The 17,611-nt window shown below is 29.7% G+C and overlaps 2 protein-coding genes across 2 annotated transcripts; one reads left to right on the top strand and one right to left on the bottom strand.

Moving 5' to 3' along the window:
• The first annotated feature begins 1,471 nt into the window (after positions 1-1,471).
• On the top strand, positions 1,472-3,648 carry LOC101500119 (vignain). The gene is made up of 4 exons (XM_004501784.4): positions 1,472-2,180; positions 2,406-2,641; positions 2,740-2,880; positions 3,196-3,648. Exons 1-4 carry the CDS (start codon positions 1,733-1,735, stop codon positions 3,457-3,459), a joined length of 1,089 nt encoding a protein of 362 aa, XP_004501841.1. The 5' UTR covers positions 1,472-1,732; the 3' UTR covers positions 3,460-3,648.
• A 3,203-nt stretch (positions 3,649-6,851) lies between these two features.
• LOC101499798 (peptide methionine sulfoxide reductase-like) lies at positions 6,852-8,741 on the bottom strand. The gene is made up of 3 exons (XM_004501783.3): positions 8,602-8,741; positions 8,140-8,479; positions 6,852-7,343 (listed from the first exon to the last, which is right to left on the bottom strand). Exons 2-3 carry the CDS (start codon positions 8,470-8,472, stop codon positions 7,092-7,094), a joined length of 585 nt encoding a protein of 194 aa, XP_004501840.1. The 5' UTR covers positions 8,473-8,479; positions 8,602-8,741; the 3' UTR covers positions 6,852-7,091.
• Positions 8,742-17,611: the final 8,870 nt, after the last annotated feature.

Here is a 17,611-nt window from a genome sequence, read left to right as displayed (position 1 = left end):
TTTTTAACTTTATTTAAATAAAAATTAAGAAGATCGTCATTTGAAAATGTGACATAATAGTCTGTATAAAAAACAGCTTTTTTAATTTTTATTAAAAAAATAAAAATAAAACTTAACACAATTTTTGTTATTTTAAATTTTGAAATTATTTAAAGACTTCGTAGTTGTTAGTAATGACTTCAAACTAATATTAAAAGTATGATAGATTAATATTTAATTTTTAAAATTGGATATAATAGTTTTTTTTAAAAGGTTATTGGAAAAAATCCACTAAATAATACAAGAATTTTTTTTTGGTCGACTGAAATATTTTCCAAATTGAAAAACTAGAAGCTAGCTATTTCTAGGCCTTTGCCAAATTAGTTCACCCACTTTGGATCAATTAACATAATTATATTTTGAAAATCACATTTGTGATGCGATCTATTATGTTAAAATATATAATAATAAATTATATATAGGTTATTAATGTAATTTTTTTTAATCTGTAACAAATAAGTTTGAAATAATTTCTATTATTAAAAAAATTAGGATGAGTAGATGATATTCAATAAAAAATAATTAAGATTAATTGAGTATTTATATTTTTTTTCCTCTAATAGCAAAGCTGGAGATCAAATATAATATATATTTTTCACTACTTGACCAAACTATTGAAGTTAAATTTTATTATTTTTGAGTTAATTAATTATCATAAAAATCATTTTTAAAATATATAAAAAAAAAGTTTGACAAAAAAATGTAAAATTAAATATTTTTCTAATCTATAATAAATGGTTCAAATATAACATCAATGTTTTCGGATGAAAAGTGAGTTTTTCGCTACAAATGAATTTAAACTTACAATTGAATTTAAAATAAATATGAATGTTTTTTTCTCTAAAAACAGTTTTCCATAAAATTCAAAATGATCTAACGTAAAATCTGTTTTTTATATTGTATTCAAACAAAAACTGTTTTTAATTACTATCGATCAAATTAAACTCATATTTATACTTTATAACATAAATTATGCATTAAAGAGTGTGTTACAAGTATAAAAAGCTGATATTTGAAGAGAAAACCATTAGGGTGAACATAAACTTCTATCCAAACATATGGAAATAACCAAATAAGAATTTCCACATTAAAAAAAAATAAAAATTGGTACACTTTTTGTGTGTGGGGAAGCACTATTTTCACCTTTTTGATTCCATATTATCCAAACCTTTCCAAAAGCAATGGTCTCAGTTATAATATAGAATCTATAGATAAAAACAAACGTTCCATAGTTCCATTCCATTATTTGTTTGCAACACAACAACGTGACTCAAAACCGAACGCAACCACAATTCACATTCTCCCCCATGTTCCTCCTTAATGCAATAGCGTGATCAACATGCAAAACAAATATATCACATAACACATAACACATAACATTGACACAAATACAACAAAATATAACACACACCTTCACTTTTATCACCTAATTACTCACAATTCTTTTAAAAAATAAAACACAAGAAAACCTCTCAATTTTCCTTTGCTTACATTCTTGAACAACACAAACTTATCCTATTATAATCATTTCTCATTGTTCATCCCCCTAAGAAACCTTTAACCTATTCACATTTTTTATATATTTTATTCTCTTCTCAATCCCCTATATAAATCATTCCCCTGCTTTCTCTGTTTCATCCAACTTCCACTCATTCAAAAAAATTGAGCATTGCTTCCAAACAAGAAACAAACAATGGAAACTAAGAAACTCTTGTGGCTTGTTCTATCCACTTCTTTGGTTCTCGGAATATCCGAGAGCTTCGATTTCCACGACAAGGATTTGTCCTCGGACGAAACCTTGTGGGACTTATACGAAAGATGGAGGAGTCATCACACGATTTCTCATAGCCTCAATGAGAAACACAAGCGCTTTAACGTGTTCAAAGCAAATGTTATGCATGTCCACGACACTAACAAAATGGACAAGCCTTACAAATTGAAACTTAACAAGTTTGCTGATATGACCAATCATGAATTTAGAAGTACCTATGCTGGATCAAAGGTTAATCACCATAGAATGTTCCGAGGCACGCCACGTGGAAATGGAACATTCATGTATGAGAAGGTTAACAAAGTTCCTTCTTCTGTAGATTGGAGGAAGAAAGGTGCTGTCACTGATGTTAAAGATCAAGGTCGATGTGGTAAGTTAAATAGTTATTATTTTGACTTCCTACATTCACTCTAAGGGAATTCTATATCCTATATTAAATAATAGGAAAAAATGAATTTTTTCAGTTAAATAGTGTATGCATGAGAATCTCATTCTTAAATAGTTACTATAGTTATTTACTATATTATTTTGTTTTCTACTATTGTGCAATATAGTTTTGATAACATTGTTTGTTTGTGACTAATGTCTTGTATAGGTAGTTGCTGGGCATTTTCAACTGTTGTAGCTGTTGAAGGCATTAACCAAATCAAGACAAACAAGCTAGTATCTTTATCTGAACAAGAGCTGATAGATTGTGACAATCAAGAAAATCAAGGATGCAATGGTGGACTAATGGAAAATGCCTTTGAATTCATCAAGAAAACAGGTGGCATAACAACAGAAAGCAATTACCCTTACACAGCAAATGATGGATCATGTGATTCATTAAAGGTGATTAATACCATGCTAAAAACTCTCATTAAAAAAAGTCCAATATAATTGACAGTTAACTTTAGGAACTTAAGATGTAAAAATCATCCATGTTGCAGGAGAATTCCCCAGCTGTGTCAATTGATGGCCATGAGACTGTTCCGGCCAACGACGAAGATTCATTGCTTAAAGCAGTTGCCAACCAACCTGTATCCGTAGCCATTGATGCCGGAGGTTCCGATTTCCAATTCTACTCTGAGGTAAAAAAACTAATTCACCAGTTGCAATTCAAGAAGAAAATCACTCTTCGTTTTTAATAAAAAAATGTTAGTAAAATAGTAGTTATGTTAGTTTTCGGAGTTCTGAAAACTAAGTATTAGTAAAATAGTAGTTATCTTAGTTTTTGGAGTTCTGAAAACTAAACCTCGTACTTAAAACTATTTCAGTGTCCTATTAGTTGAACCAATACAAGAAGCAAATTACTAATTACCACAAAACATGTTTCCTAGTTCCATGAACATAAAAATATGCTATTATAACAAATGGTATCTTAATTATGTATGAATTTATTATAGGGAGTATTTAGTGGTGATTGTGGTAAAGAGCTAAATCATGGTGTGGCAGTAGTGGGATATGGAACAACAGTGGATGGAACGAATTACTGGATTGTGAGAAACTCATGGGGGGCAGAATGGGGAGAACAAGGTTACATCAGAATGAAAAGGAACGTATCTGAAAAGGAAGGACTTTGTGGCATAGCTATGGAAGCTTCCTACCCAATTAAACACTCCTCCATAAATCCAACAGAACCATCATCATCTATTAAGGATGAACTTTGAATGCTTCACATCAAATTAAGCTTTTATCAATCTTCAATGTTGTTTTCTAGTGTGTTTACTAATTAGTTACATCATTTATCTTATGAACTTGTAATATTTGAAATCTCACAAATAAATAAATCTTGCAATTCTTATGAACTTGTAATATTTGGAATCTCACAAATAAATAAATCTTTCATATTGTTTTCACTGCTTGCAATTTGTCATGTAACTTCCTGATTCCCTCCAATTATTTTATGGTAAACAGTGATATGATTTTGTTCTATAAATAGAGACACTTTCGAAGTAAAAAGCAAAAAATGAGATTTGATGGTTAATGATAGCCAATTTGTTTTTTAGTGTACGAGAATAATTGATAAAACTTTATTTTGTAAATATCATTGATCGATATGTTTGATGTGAGTGTGTAATTTATTTCAAAGTTTTCAAAGTATCATGTAGGTAATTCGTCAGTCTTTCCATTTACATTCAATAATAATAAAATGGTGGGAAAGAATCGAACCTAAATACACACATTTTGAAAATTTTGTGTGCAATTTTCACTGTTATCATCTTCTTCTTGTTGAAGTTATTATAGCATACCTTACATGATAGAATTGTTGGCTTTGAATAAAATCAACGCTTCCTTTTTTAATAAAATGAAAAAACGCAACTGCTGGGATTCAAACGTAATTCTTGCACAGGGACATAGTTCAACCACTAGACTATTGCAACTTTTTAGATAAATTATGAACGTTATTTGAATATACTTTTTCACAAACGGAATAGTAGAACTAAAAGTTGTATCCCTTTCTCAAGTGACATTATTTTTCTATAAATTGTGTCTTTTTTAACAGCATGGAATACGAAAATAATTGGCTATTGCTATCCACTTTGTCTAATCCAATTCATATTCTAAATTATCTTATTCTTCTCTACTATATGAGTGGAGTTTAGGAAATATTCTTTTGTAACGTACTATTGAAATATATCTTTGGTGCGATAGTACAAACTATATCAAGGTTTTCCAAAATACCCTTAATGGGTTCATTGTTCATCCCATTTGTATCCATGAGAGTGAATCGAACCTAAATGTTAATGTAACAACACGCTTTGGAATTTGATACATACATTCTTCGTCAACAACTTCATTATTAAAGTATTATAGTTGTTGTCACCAAATCCAATAAAATGTACACATTTAATTTATATAAATATATGATATATTTGATGTTCTAAATTCATGTGTAGTTCACTAAAATAATCATTGTTTATGTTGAATTTAACATGTTATATTAGATATACACATGCATGTAATGTGAGTTTTAACAAAAGCATTGTAAGAGATAAGATCACTTTTTTCTAATTTATACTGAATTTCTCCAATTCCGATATACGTTAAATATATCAGCTAGCTTGAGCATAAAGAATTGATGAGATTTTATTAAAATTTATATAAGTATTTTGTTTGTTTGGATTTTGAAAATTAATTATGACATAAACTAATTTATGGGTTGGTATTAAAACGTTCATAAATTAATCTTTTGTATGTTTTATTAAAAAATATTGAGTTTTTAAAATAAAAAAATTTGAAGGATTTAAATGAAAATCTCAACTAGCCTTTACTCAAAATTTACGTTTTGATTAGGGATGAAAACATAATTTGCATCTGCAGGTATTCATCTGAACTTACTTGAGAGAGAAAATCCACTTCGAGCTCCATTGTGGGCGGAGATGCGTGTTTAAATTTGCAGTGGAGGAGGCAAAATCTGTCCCACCCTGCTCCGTTGCCATGTCTAATTTTGATGGAAGATTGATTAGTTGGACATAACCATAATTTTCATAACCCTGACCTTAACCATAGTAATCACCACCACCATTACTCCACTGAATTGGATCTTGCTGAGTTTGAAAACAAAAGCGCCCAGAGTCATTGAAAGGAATTCGAAATCACATGTTGTACACAATCACATATATATCACCAATTACTGAACAAACGAAATATTCATTGAATGCAACGCTTCAATGTAATGTGGCACCAAACTAAATTAATATGTTACTCTTAAGTGGACAGACATTCAAATATGCAACACGTCTAGTAAGTGATTGTTAAAATTAAACTATGATTGCATTGTACTTCTGATATTGATGAATTACCCTCAAGTCATTTTAAAATTCTCCCATAATACCTCCAAAGCATAATCTCCCCCACAAACTCGATTGTAGTCTCTTCTATCAAACTCAGTCAATTTTACTTTTACTTCTTTAACACTAGACCAAATATCCTTACAACGCTAAATCATATATGCAATCTCGATAGAAAATAATTTGTTTTTATAAAAATAAAATATAGTACTATCGTAATTTGTTATAGTAATTATAGTAAATAAAATATAGACTATCGTAATTTTTTTTTGTAAATATTAAATTATAGTAATTAAATATTATAATATGAAAGTGATATTATATTATTATATAATAGTTTGGGATGGACGGAGCCAGAGCTCCTACTTAACCCATTGGCGGATCCGTCTCTAATAAACAAATATATTTGTAAAGGCTAAAATAAATATAGAGATTAAAAATAAAACTCATATATTTATGGGAATTAAAAATATTTTAGACTTTGACTCTAAATTAAAAAAATATCATCTAAGATTTCTTTATATAAGAAATAAAAAGAAAGAGAAATGAGAGTTATAAAATGATTTGGTAGTGTTGAATGAGTAATTTAAGAACTGAGATGTATAAAATTAATAAGCTTTAAATAATAATAATAATAATTTTAAAATAGTTACTCACATCAACGTGAGATTTTGGATCAGTGTCGATATGAGGATAATACCGTTAAAATAATTATTTTGAATCTCTAAAAAATTTGTTAATAAAAAGGTCTCAAAATAATTTTCTACGTCATAAAAATGACTTATATTTTAATATTTTCAACTCTAAAACTAATAAAATATTATCTAAAATTAATGTTCTTTCTATAAATAGTAAATCAATTGACTTAATTATCAATTGGAAAAAAAAAAATTATACAAATTGATTATATTAATTTAATAAATAATTTTATATTTTAAAGTGTCTAAAAATAATTTTTTATAAAAGAAAATGTATTTTTCCTAAAATTTTATTATAAACTTTAAAATTCGTTTTAAACCTCTTATATCTTGCACCGCGTCCTGATTTGAATATGCCACTAAAGAGGGACTATGTGGCATAGCTATGGAAGCTTAGAACCCAATCAAAACATCATCCAACAATCCAACATGACCTTCATCATATATCCCAACATGATGAGCTTTGAATGCTTCACACAAAATCCACCATTCACCCCTCTTGGAAGTTTTTTTTTAGTGTGTTACAATTTGCACCAATACCTCGTAATCAAGTAGTATTAAAATCTCACATTTGATGCCAATGCAATGTATATTTATGCTTGTACTCACAAAAGTAACAAATCTTTCAATTTGCTTTGAGTTTCATACAAAGACTATATAACTCAACATTTATTCAAATCATAACAACTATCCAAACCCTTAGGAAGAAAAAAAACATTTTTTCAAATATAAATTGCTCAAACATTAATCAGTACATTTTTGAAGCAATTGGAGACCAAATTGCAAAATGTGTCTGATCTGAAGCAATCATCAACCGTAGCACCTTATGGGATCAGTGCATCCCTTTTCAGCAGATTGATTAAGGCCTTTGCCTCCACCCTTCTCCAAATATTGCTGATGATATTCCTCTGCTCTATAAAATCTCTTTGCTGGAAGTATTTCTGTTACAATCTTGTCCTTGTGTTCCAATTGTTTAGCTTCTTTTGATTCTTGGGCTAAACGAGCTTGGGTTTCATTGAAGTAGTATACTCCTGATCTATATTGTGCACCCACATCTTCTCTCTGACATAGATGACATGTTTTGAGCAACAATTGTCACCACAAATATTCAATTAACTATAAATTTGATAATCTTTTGCCTTAATTACAGTTTTAGTCATCTTATTTGTACTGATTCACGAAATTGGTCCCCCAATTTTAAAAATTTACAGTTTTTACCATCTCTTTAATTTTTTAACTAAAAAATGATGAATGTTTTAAATAATGTAAGATATTAGAATAATTACATAAAATTGGAATAACACGTTAAAACTTATATTTTAAATTTTATTTTTCATATTTTAAATTTAATTAATGACATATGAATGATTAATGTATATTCTATATAAGAAAATTATATGTCAAATAGTCATTTTTTAGTAAAAAATTATGAGAAAATGACCAAAATTGTCGACTTTTAAAATAGAAGGATCAATTCCATAAATTAATAATAATAGGACTAAAACTGCAATTATGCTTATATAAATAAAAGTACATTTTTATGCTATTAGATGTAACCTAAAATCCATGTATTTGTTTATGAACTTAACTTTAAAACGTTAAAATTTATAATAATAAATATTTAAGTTATTAAACATTAAATGGAATTTACTGTTTAAAATTTTTGCAATAATATATATACAAATTAAATATACTAATTTAAATGAATAAATATAATTATTTAGGCAAACAAAATTATACAAATGAAATCGGTATATTAATAAACATTTATTGGGATTATAATGACGAAATGGAACGCAGCAGATCTTAACATAACAAAAGCCGAAATATTAGATTGAAGATAAGTTGGGGTATCTACCTGACGATTGAGGGTAGTGGGGTCATGTCGTGACCAAAAGAGATCCAAGAGATTTGTGTATGGACAAATTTTCGGGTCAAATTGAACCCGAACCACTTCCACGTGGTTGGTGGATCCGGTGCAGACCAGTTTGTAGTTAGGATCTGGTGTGTGACCTTGTGAATATCCAACCTCTGTTTTCACCACTCCCACAACTCGTTGAAAGGCCAATTCCACACCCCAGAAACAACCCGCACCGAACTCACCAAACTCGTGATCCGGGTTTTCTGGTGTATCCAAATCCGGGTCAAAAGCAGGGTTTTTGTGTTCATCGCCTCCTTCACTTGTAGCCATTCTACTCCTGTGCGTGATTATGTTACACACTTAGGTGTTAATTAAATATATAGACAACAATATTAAAACATAATTGATTTATTATTAATTTCCTTAAAACACCATAACGGAATTTAAAATGAACTAAACCTATAAAACTGGTTCTGTTCATTCTCCCATGGTTTATAAAACTTGTTCTGTGTATTTTCCCGTCGTTTTAGAGGAAATTAATGAATGCTACTAGTATAGTTTATTTGTCTCATGCGGAAATTTATGATTTTGGATTAGGTGCACCTAGGGTGGGTGGAATGATATGAGTCCGATTAGAATTAGATAATTTAAATTTTAAAAATAATTTTTATTTTTAATTAATATAAAAACTTTAAGTTAAAATTTGAACCATTCATTTTTTATTGATCAATCTTGAGTTTGTTAAGTGACTTTTTTTTAACAAATATATCATCCTTTATACTATATTATTTGAAAAGGATGATTTGTTAGTTTAATGAAGATATTACCTTCAATTTGTTGGATTTTTCTATTAGGTTCAAACAGCATGTTCTTGTTTATAATGGTATTTTCTTTATTATTGTGTGTTGGTTTTTATGAAAAGCTTAAAATGATAAGGTTTTCAATGGTAATAATTAGTAGAATTGGAGTGTCTCAGACTATACCTATTCTCTTTACACTAATGTGTTACACTTTCTTTCCAAGAAAAATATCCACAAGTTTAGTAGACAACTTCTCCTCCAAATAATATCATCAAAGTCAAATGTCGACAATAGTACTCTATTCATCCTTAAGAGATTAAATTTTAAAAGTCTTATGAGAATTAACAACGGAGACTGATTATCGTACTTCTATGGTTTTTGTGGTATCACTACTTATTTGATGGTAGAGTGATATGTTATTTTTCATGGTTGCGTATAACTACAACAATGGTAACCAAAATATTATTCGTGAGACTGATTCTATAATGGCTATTGATTTAATCATGTTAGATGTCCAACCCCTTCTTTCGTATGCACCACTTTCCTAATGAATGTACAGATTGACTTGTTATATATGATGTCTCTTTAGAAGTTGCTTTTAAATCTTGGATTACCGACTCTCCTTGATAGCATCATGATGCTCATGGAATTACTCTTCAAAAGAAAATTGGAAACCATTGTATTAATTCTATATGAATGTTTTTTCAACCTCAATTATTAACGTGACACTCTATAAACAATTCTGCTCTCATGTTAATTCTACTTTTTATGCAATTATAATAGATTAATGTCAAACTTCAAATACACATTCAATCGGTTACTCGAATAAAAAAATACATCAGAAAATAAAATAAAGTAAAAATCTGCAATTAGAATTATAAAAATAGCAAAATAAATAAATAAAACAATAATCCCATATAAATATGACAGCAATATAATATATTTAATTAAGAAAAATAAAAACGGAAACCCTTTCTTCTTTAACCTTGCCATGCCTGCCCCTTCATAAAAAGAACATAAACAATATAATAGATACAAATAAAGAGCATATCTTCTATTAATAGAAGAAAAATCTCATCGAGAAGGAAATAAAAGGGTAAATATACATTCTGATTTTAGAATTCAAAATATTTAATGGGAGCAAAAGAATCGTGTCCTACAATCTTTAAAAATAAATAATAGAACTTTATGGGGGAAAATTGGCGGAGAAGTCAATGAAAACAGCATAGACGAATTCACATGTGTTGGGTGAAAATTGTATGATTTGGGTTGCAAAAGTTTTCTGATTTGGGCAAATAAATTTTTTTAGGAAATTAAAGAAAATACATTGTTGCGTTGGCTTGAGAGGCAATGTGAATTAAACCTTAAATTGCATGTCGTTTGGGAAACTGAGTTTGAAGAAGAAAGAAAGGGACTTTTCATTTTTTTAGTTTTTCTTTTAAGTATTAAATAACATGTCAATTTTTTATCAGCTGCACCTATGTATGGCTAAATAACCACGACTGCACAAGAATGTATCCGTTTTAAATATATCAACCTCGATATTAAATATCTCTCTTAAGTATTTAGTAATTATTGATGCATCGGTCGGTCATTTCTTCTATTTATCTAATGATTTATTATTTAGATTATCATTTTCGTTCATTATACATACTCATTATGTTGGTATGTTTGATTATTTTCAACGTTGTTATTTTTAGTAAATTTATATTTAAATATATTTTTAGTCTTTATAAATTAGTATTTTTTTAATATATTTTTTTAAAAAATTTATTATGTAAGTTTTATTTTATTTTAAAATTGTCTATAATATTAATGATTATTAAATAAAGTTGATATTGTTGTAGCTAAATATCACTAGAAGGGGGGGGGTTGAATAGGGATTTTGCTGTTAAAAACAATTTTTAAGTGTTTTAAAAACTATCCTCTTGCAGAAGATGGCTAGCTCGAGGATGGGATTTTTAAATCGTTAGATCTAAGCTGAGTAAAAGAATAGGAGCATAATATGAGGGACACACACACAATTTTATACTGGTTCACCCAAAGATGGCTACGTCCAGTCCTCACACCCTTGTGAGATTTCACTAACTTTCAAAACAGATCAATCCTCAACCCGAGGATGATTACAACTGTGTATTATCAAGCTTCACCAAGCTTACAATCAATTTCCAAATATTTCCAAGCTTCACTCTCTAGGAAATTACAAAGTAGAATGAGAGTGATTGATACTTAATACTTTCTCAAAAGATATACAAAGATATAGTGTAGGATCAAAGAAAGTAATAAGGGAGGATGTGATTTGCTTCTTGAAAGCTTTAAGATGCTTGATCTTTTTATGCAAGTGTGTTGTGTGTCTTCCAATGGAGAGCTTGTATGCATTTTATAGAGATCCAAGCCTTTGATGACCGTTGGAGCTCATTTTCAAAGGATCCAAGGTTTTCATCAAAATTACAGAACTGCCACTCAGCTTGTTAGGCTTAGGCAGAACCATCCTCTTGCAGCATAGTCTTTGATCTTGACATGTCCTTGCTTTTTCACTTTAATCAGAGTGCAAGGCTGTTTCTGAGCTGCATTTTTCGAAGTCATTAAGGTCTAGGTTGGCTTCATCTTTTGAGGTGATGTGGACAAGAGAGAAAAAGCCACTTTATGACATAGGACTGTCATACTCAGTCCGAGGATCAGATCTGGCAGCAACATGTGATCTTCCATTTTTGGCTTGTTTCAAGTTGCCTTTTGCTAACTTGACTTCATTATGAATTAAAACGTGCAAGCCCATTTAATGTTCAGATCTTGACCTTTGCACATGCTTGATAGGTTGCTTTCACTTTTGCTAGCCTTTCCTTTACATACTAGATCTAGCCATATTCACCTTTTTCTTTTGACCTTTTGACTCTTGCTTTGAATGCTTTGTTTATTCATGTTTGACATTGATATACAATTGAATAAACACAATTATTCTGGTGAGAAATCAGATTGTCCAGATCTGGAGATATTTCAAATTGCAGCAATTTCCATCCTCGCGTTTGCAGCAATTTTCATCCTCACGAGGGTTTTCCATCCTCAGGCCAAAATCACTTTTTCCTTCTTTTTGCCTTAATGATTAATAACCTATTAACTTAAATGAATACACTCAAGAGCACATGTTAGTCATTAACCACAATCATAATCTCTTAAGTAATTTTGTTATCATTAAAATCATTTGAGAGATTTTGTCTCAACAGATATTACAAACAGATAAGGGATAGAAAATAAAAGTATAAATTTATAAAGACAAAAGATAAAAAAAAATACAAAAATAAATATATTAAATATATGTGTTATTATTTGATTTTCGTCTATATAAATTCTTTTTTCTTATTTTTGTCTTTTTTCTGTTTATCATTTTTTTTAATAGTTATTAACAATAATCGTGAATTTTAAAATTAATTTGAATAAATATTATATAAATATTAAATTGTAGTAATTAAATAATATAATATTGTAATGATATTATTATTATATAATAGTTGAGGATGGACAGAGAGCCAGAGCCCCTACTCAACTCACTGGATCCGTCTCTAACAACAAAACAATAAATAAATATATTTGTAAAGACTAAAATAAATCTAGAGATTAAAAGTAAAAGCGACAAATTTATGGAGATTAGAAATATTTTATAGAAACTTTACCTCTAAATTAAAAAAAAAAATATATCGTCCAACATTATAAAAATTAATTAATATCTATTTATTGCTACATCAAGAAGGACGACCCAGATAAGAAATTAAGAGAAAGAGAAATTGGTTATGTTGAATGAGTGATTTAGAAATTGAGAAGTATAAAATAAATAAATTTTAAATAATAATAATAATAAAATAGTTTTTATACGAAAAAAAGTATTTATTAACCAACTGTGAATTTAGTTTTCAAACAAGAGCGTGACTAACCAAAGCAAATAAATTGGGCTCGATGATTGCATGTCTAGCCAAGAATTGGCCACCCAATTTCTATCTCTTAATACGAAAAATGCTATAATTATAAATAAATAAATAAATAAAGACCTAATTCTTGATTGCATAACCAGCCAAATGGCCCCATCAAACCTAGGGCACACCTTAGAAAAAAATAGGCTTCACCGTCTCTTCTAAAATTGTGTTGAAGTGCATTTTGTGAAGACCAAGAATTTTAGCAAAGATGAAATCTCCTCACTAAGTGTGGACAAAGTCCAATTATGAATTAACATTTAAAAATTGAATCGAATCAGTTTTTAGTTTAAAAAATTAAATTGAATTGAAATTTAATTTAAAAAGTCAAATCCAACTATTTTATAAATTGATAAATTGATTTATTACTCTTAACTGAATCGAACTGGTTGTAACATAACTTTTTTGTTCGTATAGGACAAATTTTACATAATTACCCTTAAGTACTTCTACAAAAGAAAATATTCGGTTCTATTTTTTTGAACTATAAATCAATTCGGTTTGGTTTTTCGAAGTGAAAATCGGTTTGATTCGGTTCTAATTTTTAAAATTCAATTCAAAAACAATTCGGTTCAATTCTGCAGTTTAGTTCAATTTTTAGTTTTTTTTAACACCACTACTTCTCAGACATCCAGTGCTTTTATAGTGTTCACATCCTCAAAACCCTTAATCAATCAGGTAGCAAACTAGTAGCTGTGATGAATGTACCCTTGCAATTGTGAGCTAAAAAAGTATAATTTCATTGTTAAAACACTTCTATTTCTAGTAAAGCACATGCCATGGATCATGAAGCAGCAATTTCAATATGTTCCTTTTTATAAAATAAAAATTCATCGACCAGCGTATTAAGAACAATTGTCGGTGGTAGATAAAATTAATGCTTAAGAGAGACCCCAATAATATTTCAGTTGGGTTTTGACTTCTTCACCTAGCACCCAATTAATCGGAGAAAATTCACACATGTCCTAATTTTTACAAGATTTGAATTTGTGTTCCTATCTCCGTTCTCGCACTCATTCATACATATAAAATAAAAGTCATATTTATTATAATTAATATAATAAAAATTATTATTATAAAAAATAAAATAAAAAATATTAAAATCATATTTTATATAGAGAGGAGATTAAATTTTATAATATATAAAAAAATAAACAAATGTATATAAAAATAAAATGATAGTACATAAAAAAATTTATGTTATTACTACTTTCGTCCCTATTTGTAAGGTGCATTGTATTTGGCAAGGCAATCCGCACAAGAGTTGCCAAGAGTTTCCTTCACACAAAGTATGAGTCAATATGAGATCCCAATCACATGACACATACTTCTTGATGAGATTAGCTATCAATGACGCATATGGATAGGTCAAAAGAGGAAGGTCTCTCAAAAGTAGCAATGTCAACTAAGAGTTGGATTTACGGATAATTGAGCAAAAACTAGCATTCCAAACCATTTATAAGCCTCAATTTCCAAATCCACATCCAACTTTCACCATGTAGGGTAGTACGTTTTTAATTCTCCATCAACCAATTGTAAACATTACCAACTAAGTAAGTTCCTGTGGAGGAATAGCCCCAAATGACCATATTCGGGGAGTCCATGTCAATGTAGATGCTCATGAATGAATATTGGATATCAATATGAAGACTTGTGGTAAGATGTTGGAATTGCCGAGAACCATTCACAAATAAGTCCCAAAGTTTGAGATGAGCATCATAAATAACAACAAACAAAACTTGGTTGCACATTTCCCCCTATCTAGTAATTTATCATACCATACATAAACATAACTTTCGTCGATTCTTACAACAAAGTTGTCTTCTAGAAAAACCACAACATTAATTAATGAGGGATCTTCAACTAGGGCTGGACAAATGAGATGGGCCCGCCTAATACCGTCTGGCTCGCAATGGGTGAGGTGAATTGGGCGGGTTGGACCAGGCTCAACGGGTCATACGGGTAAAATTGAAGGGTTCAATATGGTAGACGCGGGCGGATTCGGGTCTTGGATTTTGGACCGGCAGTGACCGACCCGCATGATAACAGTTTATAGTATTTATTATTAAGTGTTGGATTGGGTTCACCAAGCCCAATTTGATTTGGGCCACTAATATAATTCAACCCTAATTTCAATCAGAGTCTCACAATCCCACCCACAACCTAATTTCACTCTCTCATCATCATCATCATCCTCTCACGAACCCTAGTTCTTCACACCAACAAACCCTAATTCCTTCAAGCCTCAACGGCGGCCAACGTCCATTCCAGGTTATCACTTATTATCTCTTATTTCTCAACGCTCTAACTTTTCGTTCTAAACTTTTTAATCTCGTTTTTAAAAACTCTCTTTTTTCGTCTTTGTTGTTTTAAATTTGTTAGTTTCATCTTTGCTAGTTTCGTTTCTGATTGTCAGTTTCGTCTTTGTTGTTCTAAACATTTTCCTCTTTGTTAGCATTTTCAATCTCGTGTTTAAAAATAGCATTTTTCATCTCTGTTGTGTTAAACATGTTAATCTTTTTCTAATATATTTCGCATTGTATTAGGGTTTTTATTTCTTTTTATTATGATTAGGGTTTTGATTTACCTATTGTTTTTGTTTTTGGATTTTCTATAGTTTGATTTTTTTATTTTTGCATGTTGTTTTATGTATTAGGATTTTGATTTAGTTTTTTTTTTTTTTGCATGATTAGGGTTAGGTTTTCAACTTTTTTTTTTTCATCTTTGTTATAAATCTTTTTATTCAGTTTGATGGTTTAGAATTGTTGTTAAACAATTCTATTTATTTACTTTCTTTATCTACTGATTTTTTTATATGTAGTGACGATTTTTATTGTACTGAAGATTTTTATAATTTATTGACTTCTTCTCAATTGTATGTGTGACACCCTAAACCCCAAAATAATATATATAATAATTTATATTATATTTCTATAAAATTTGCAACAGATAAATAAAAATATGTTTCCAAGAAAATAAAAACTTTTTATTTTTAACTTAGGATATCACTATTCTCAAAAATCAAAAGGAACACTTTAAACTTATTTTCTCCATTAAAATAGTGTAATCTCAATAAGCTTGATTTAAGTATTATTACTTGATTTAATTTAAAAACTTAGTAGTACTTCTAAAATTTTCATACAAAATTCGTTTCAAATTAAATAAGTAAAATACAAATTAAAACCCTTGTTCCCGGTATCACCTATCAGAGTGTGGTTTCTCCCAAACTTGAACTTCAAAATTCATAAACCTGTAACAACTGCGATTTCGCAAATGCAGGGTCAAGCCAGTCAAACACAAACAACGAAGGGAGTGAGTTTTGAAATCATGGTAATAGTATAATACAAGTAAGAAGAACACACAAACAATCATAATAGAACCATATCATTACTCAAACATTCTATCAAGAAAATATCACATTAAAAAGTCAAAATCACTAAAGGAAAATCAACAAATTTCACTATAACATCAAATCGTCTAAGAGAAATTATCACCACACACAATACATATTAATCACAACAAAACAATCACAATAAAATGCAATGCTATGCATGAGCTTAGACTCTACTTCACAATGTGGTACCATTCTAACTCTGAAGTACTTGGTTAGGAGGCTTGATACTATGCCACCATCCCGGTGGGCGGACAATTCAAATTGGCGATGTCCTCATAGATCCCCTCAACTCAACCCGAGACACATATACATGACAGTCGAGGTAAACGTGTGTTGCGTGATAGCTCCCGACATTTGGAGTGCTATCTCCAAGTCACCTAGGAATTCCCAACTTGTATACCTCCAAGGTCTAACAATCTTGCCTTAAGGCTCGACAGTAGACCGCCACAATCATGCTCATTAAGTTGTACTTCCCCGGAATCACTAGGCTTGTCAGGCCCTACCTATATGATGACAAAATAATCTCCACTTCACAAATTCACAATATTTGTTTTCTCCCCTTGTTGGTATATGATACTCCATTAAAATCGTCATCTCAAACACAAATTGAAATCACCATTATCTCATCAACTATGGGGTTAATTCAATATTCTCATCACAGTTTAGAACATCACTATCATCATCATCACATAAACTCATCAAAAATTTATAGCATCACTATCATCAATCAAACATTTATCACATAAACTTATCACAAATTTATAACATCACAATTATTAATCGTACATCATCATCATTACATAAAATTATCACAACACATCCATCTTTTGTTATCACCTCACATAAACTCATCTAATCACACATATATATAAATTTAATTCGACACCCAATATCCCAATAATATCAATATCACACATTCAAAGAAATTAAATCAATCGACACCCTACAAATATTTCTATTCTATATTTTAATCTCACAATTTCCATATTTGCACATTAATTAATTTATCCCTCAAGGGCTACTGCCATATGTAGCGAGCCCCAAATGAATCGTTGGGAAATACAGTTTTCCCGTTCATCTCACAATATATTATACTCGTGAATTCAAACGCTCTCTCACCCCTTACCTTATTTCGACATTTTCACACACAAATATGATTCCACGAGCAAACAGCCTTTTTTTTTTGTGACTATTTGTCCTTCAATCAATCTAACTCGACAATTTATGGGTAAACGTCAAAAATGGGTTATAAAAAGATACTCTAAGAATTAATTTCGAAATTCGGTCAAGGAAACTTACCATAAATCAGACAA

The sequence above is a fragment of the Cicer arietinum genome, chromosome 5 (assembly GCF_000331145.2).
Source record: "Cicer arietinum cultivar CDC Frontier isolate Library 1 chromosome 5, Cicar.CDCFrontier_v2.0, whole genome shotgun sequence".
Lineage (NCBI taxonomy): Eukaryota > Viridiplantae > Streptophyta > Magnoliopsida > Fabales > Fabaceae > Cicer > Cicer arietinum.
Note: the sequence above shows the minus strand (reverse complement) of the source record. Positions and strands in the feature narration are given on the sequence as shown.

Coding starts and splice junctions, on each gene's coding strand:
- LOC101499798 (XM_004501783.3), bottom strand. CDS start 8,472: ATGGCTACAAGTGAAGGAGGCGATGAACACAAAAACCCTGCTTTTGAC. Junction 7,344..8,139: donor CCACTACCCTCAATCGTCAG/GTAGATACCCCA, acceptor CATCTATGTCAG/AGAGAAGATGTGGGTGCACA.
- LOC101500119 (XM_004501784.4), top strand. CDS start 1,733: ATGGAAACTAAGAAACTCTTGTGGCTTGTTCTATCCACTTCTTTGGTT. Junction 2,642..2,739: donor GATCATGTGATTCATTAAAG/GTGATTAATACC, acceptor TCCATGTTGCAG/GAGAATTCCCCAGCTGTGTC. Junction 2,881..3,195: donor ATTTCCAATTCTACTCTGAG/GTAAAAAAACTA, acceptor AATTTATTATAG/GGAGTATTTAGTGGTGATTG.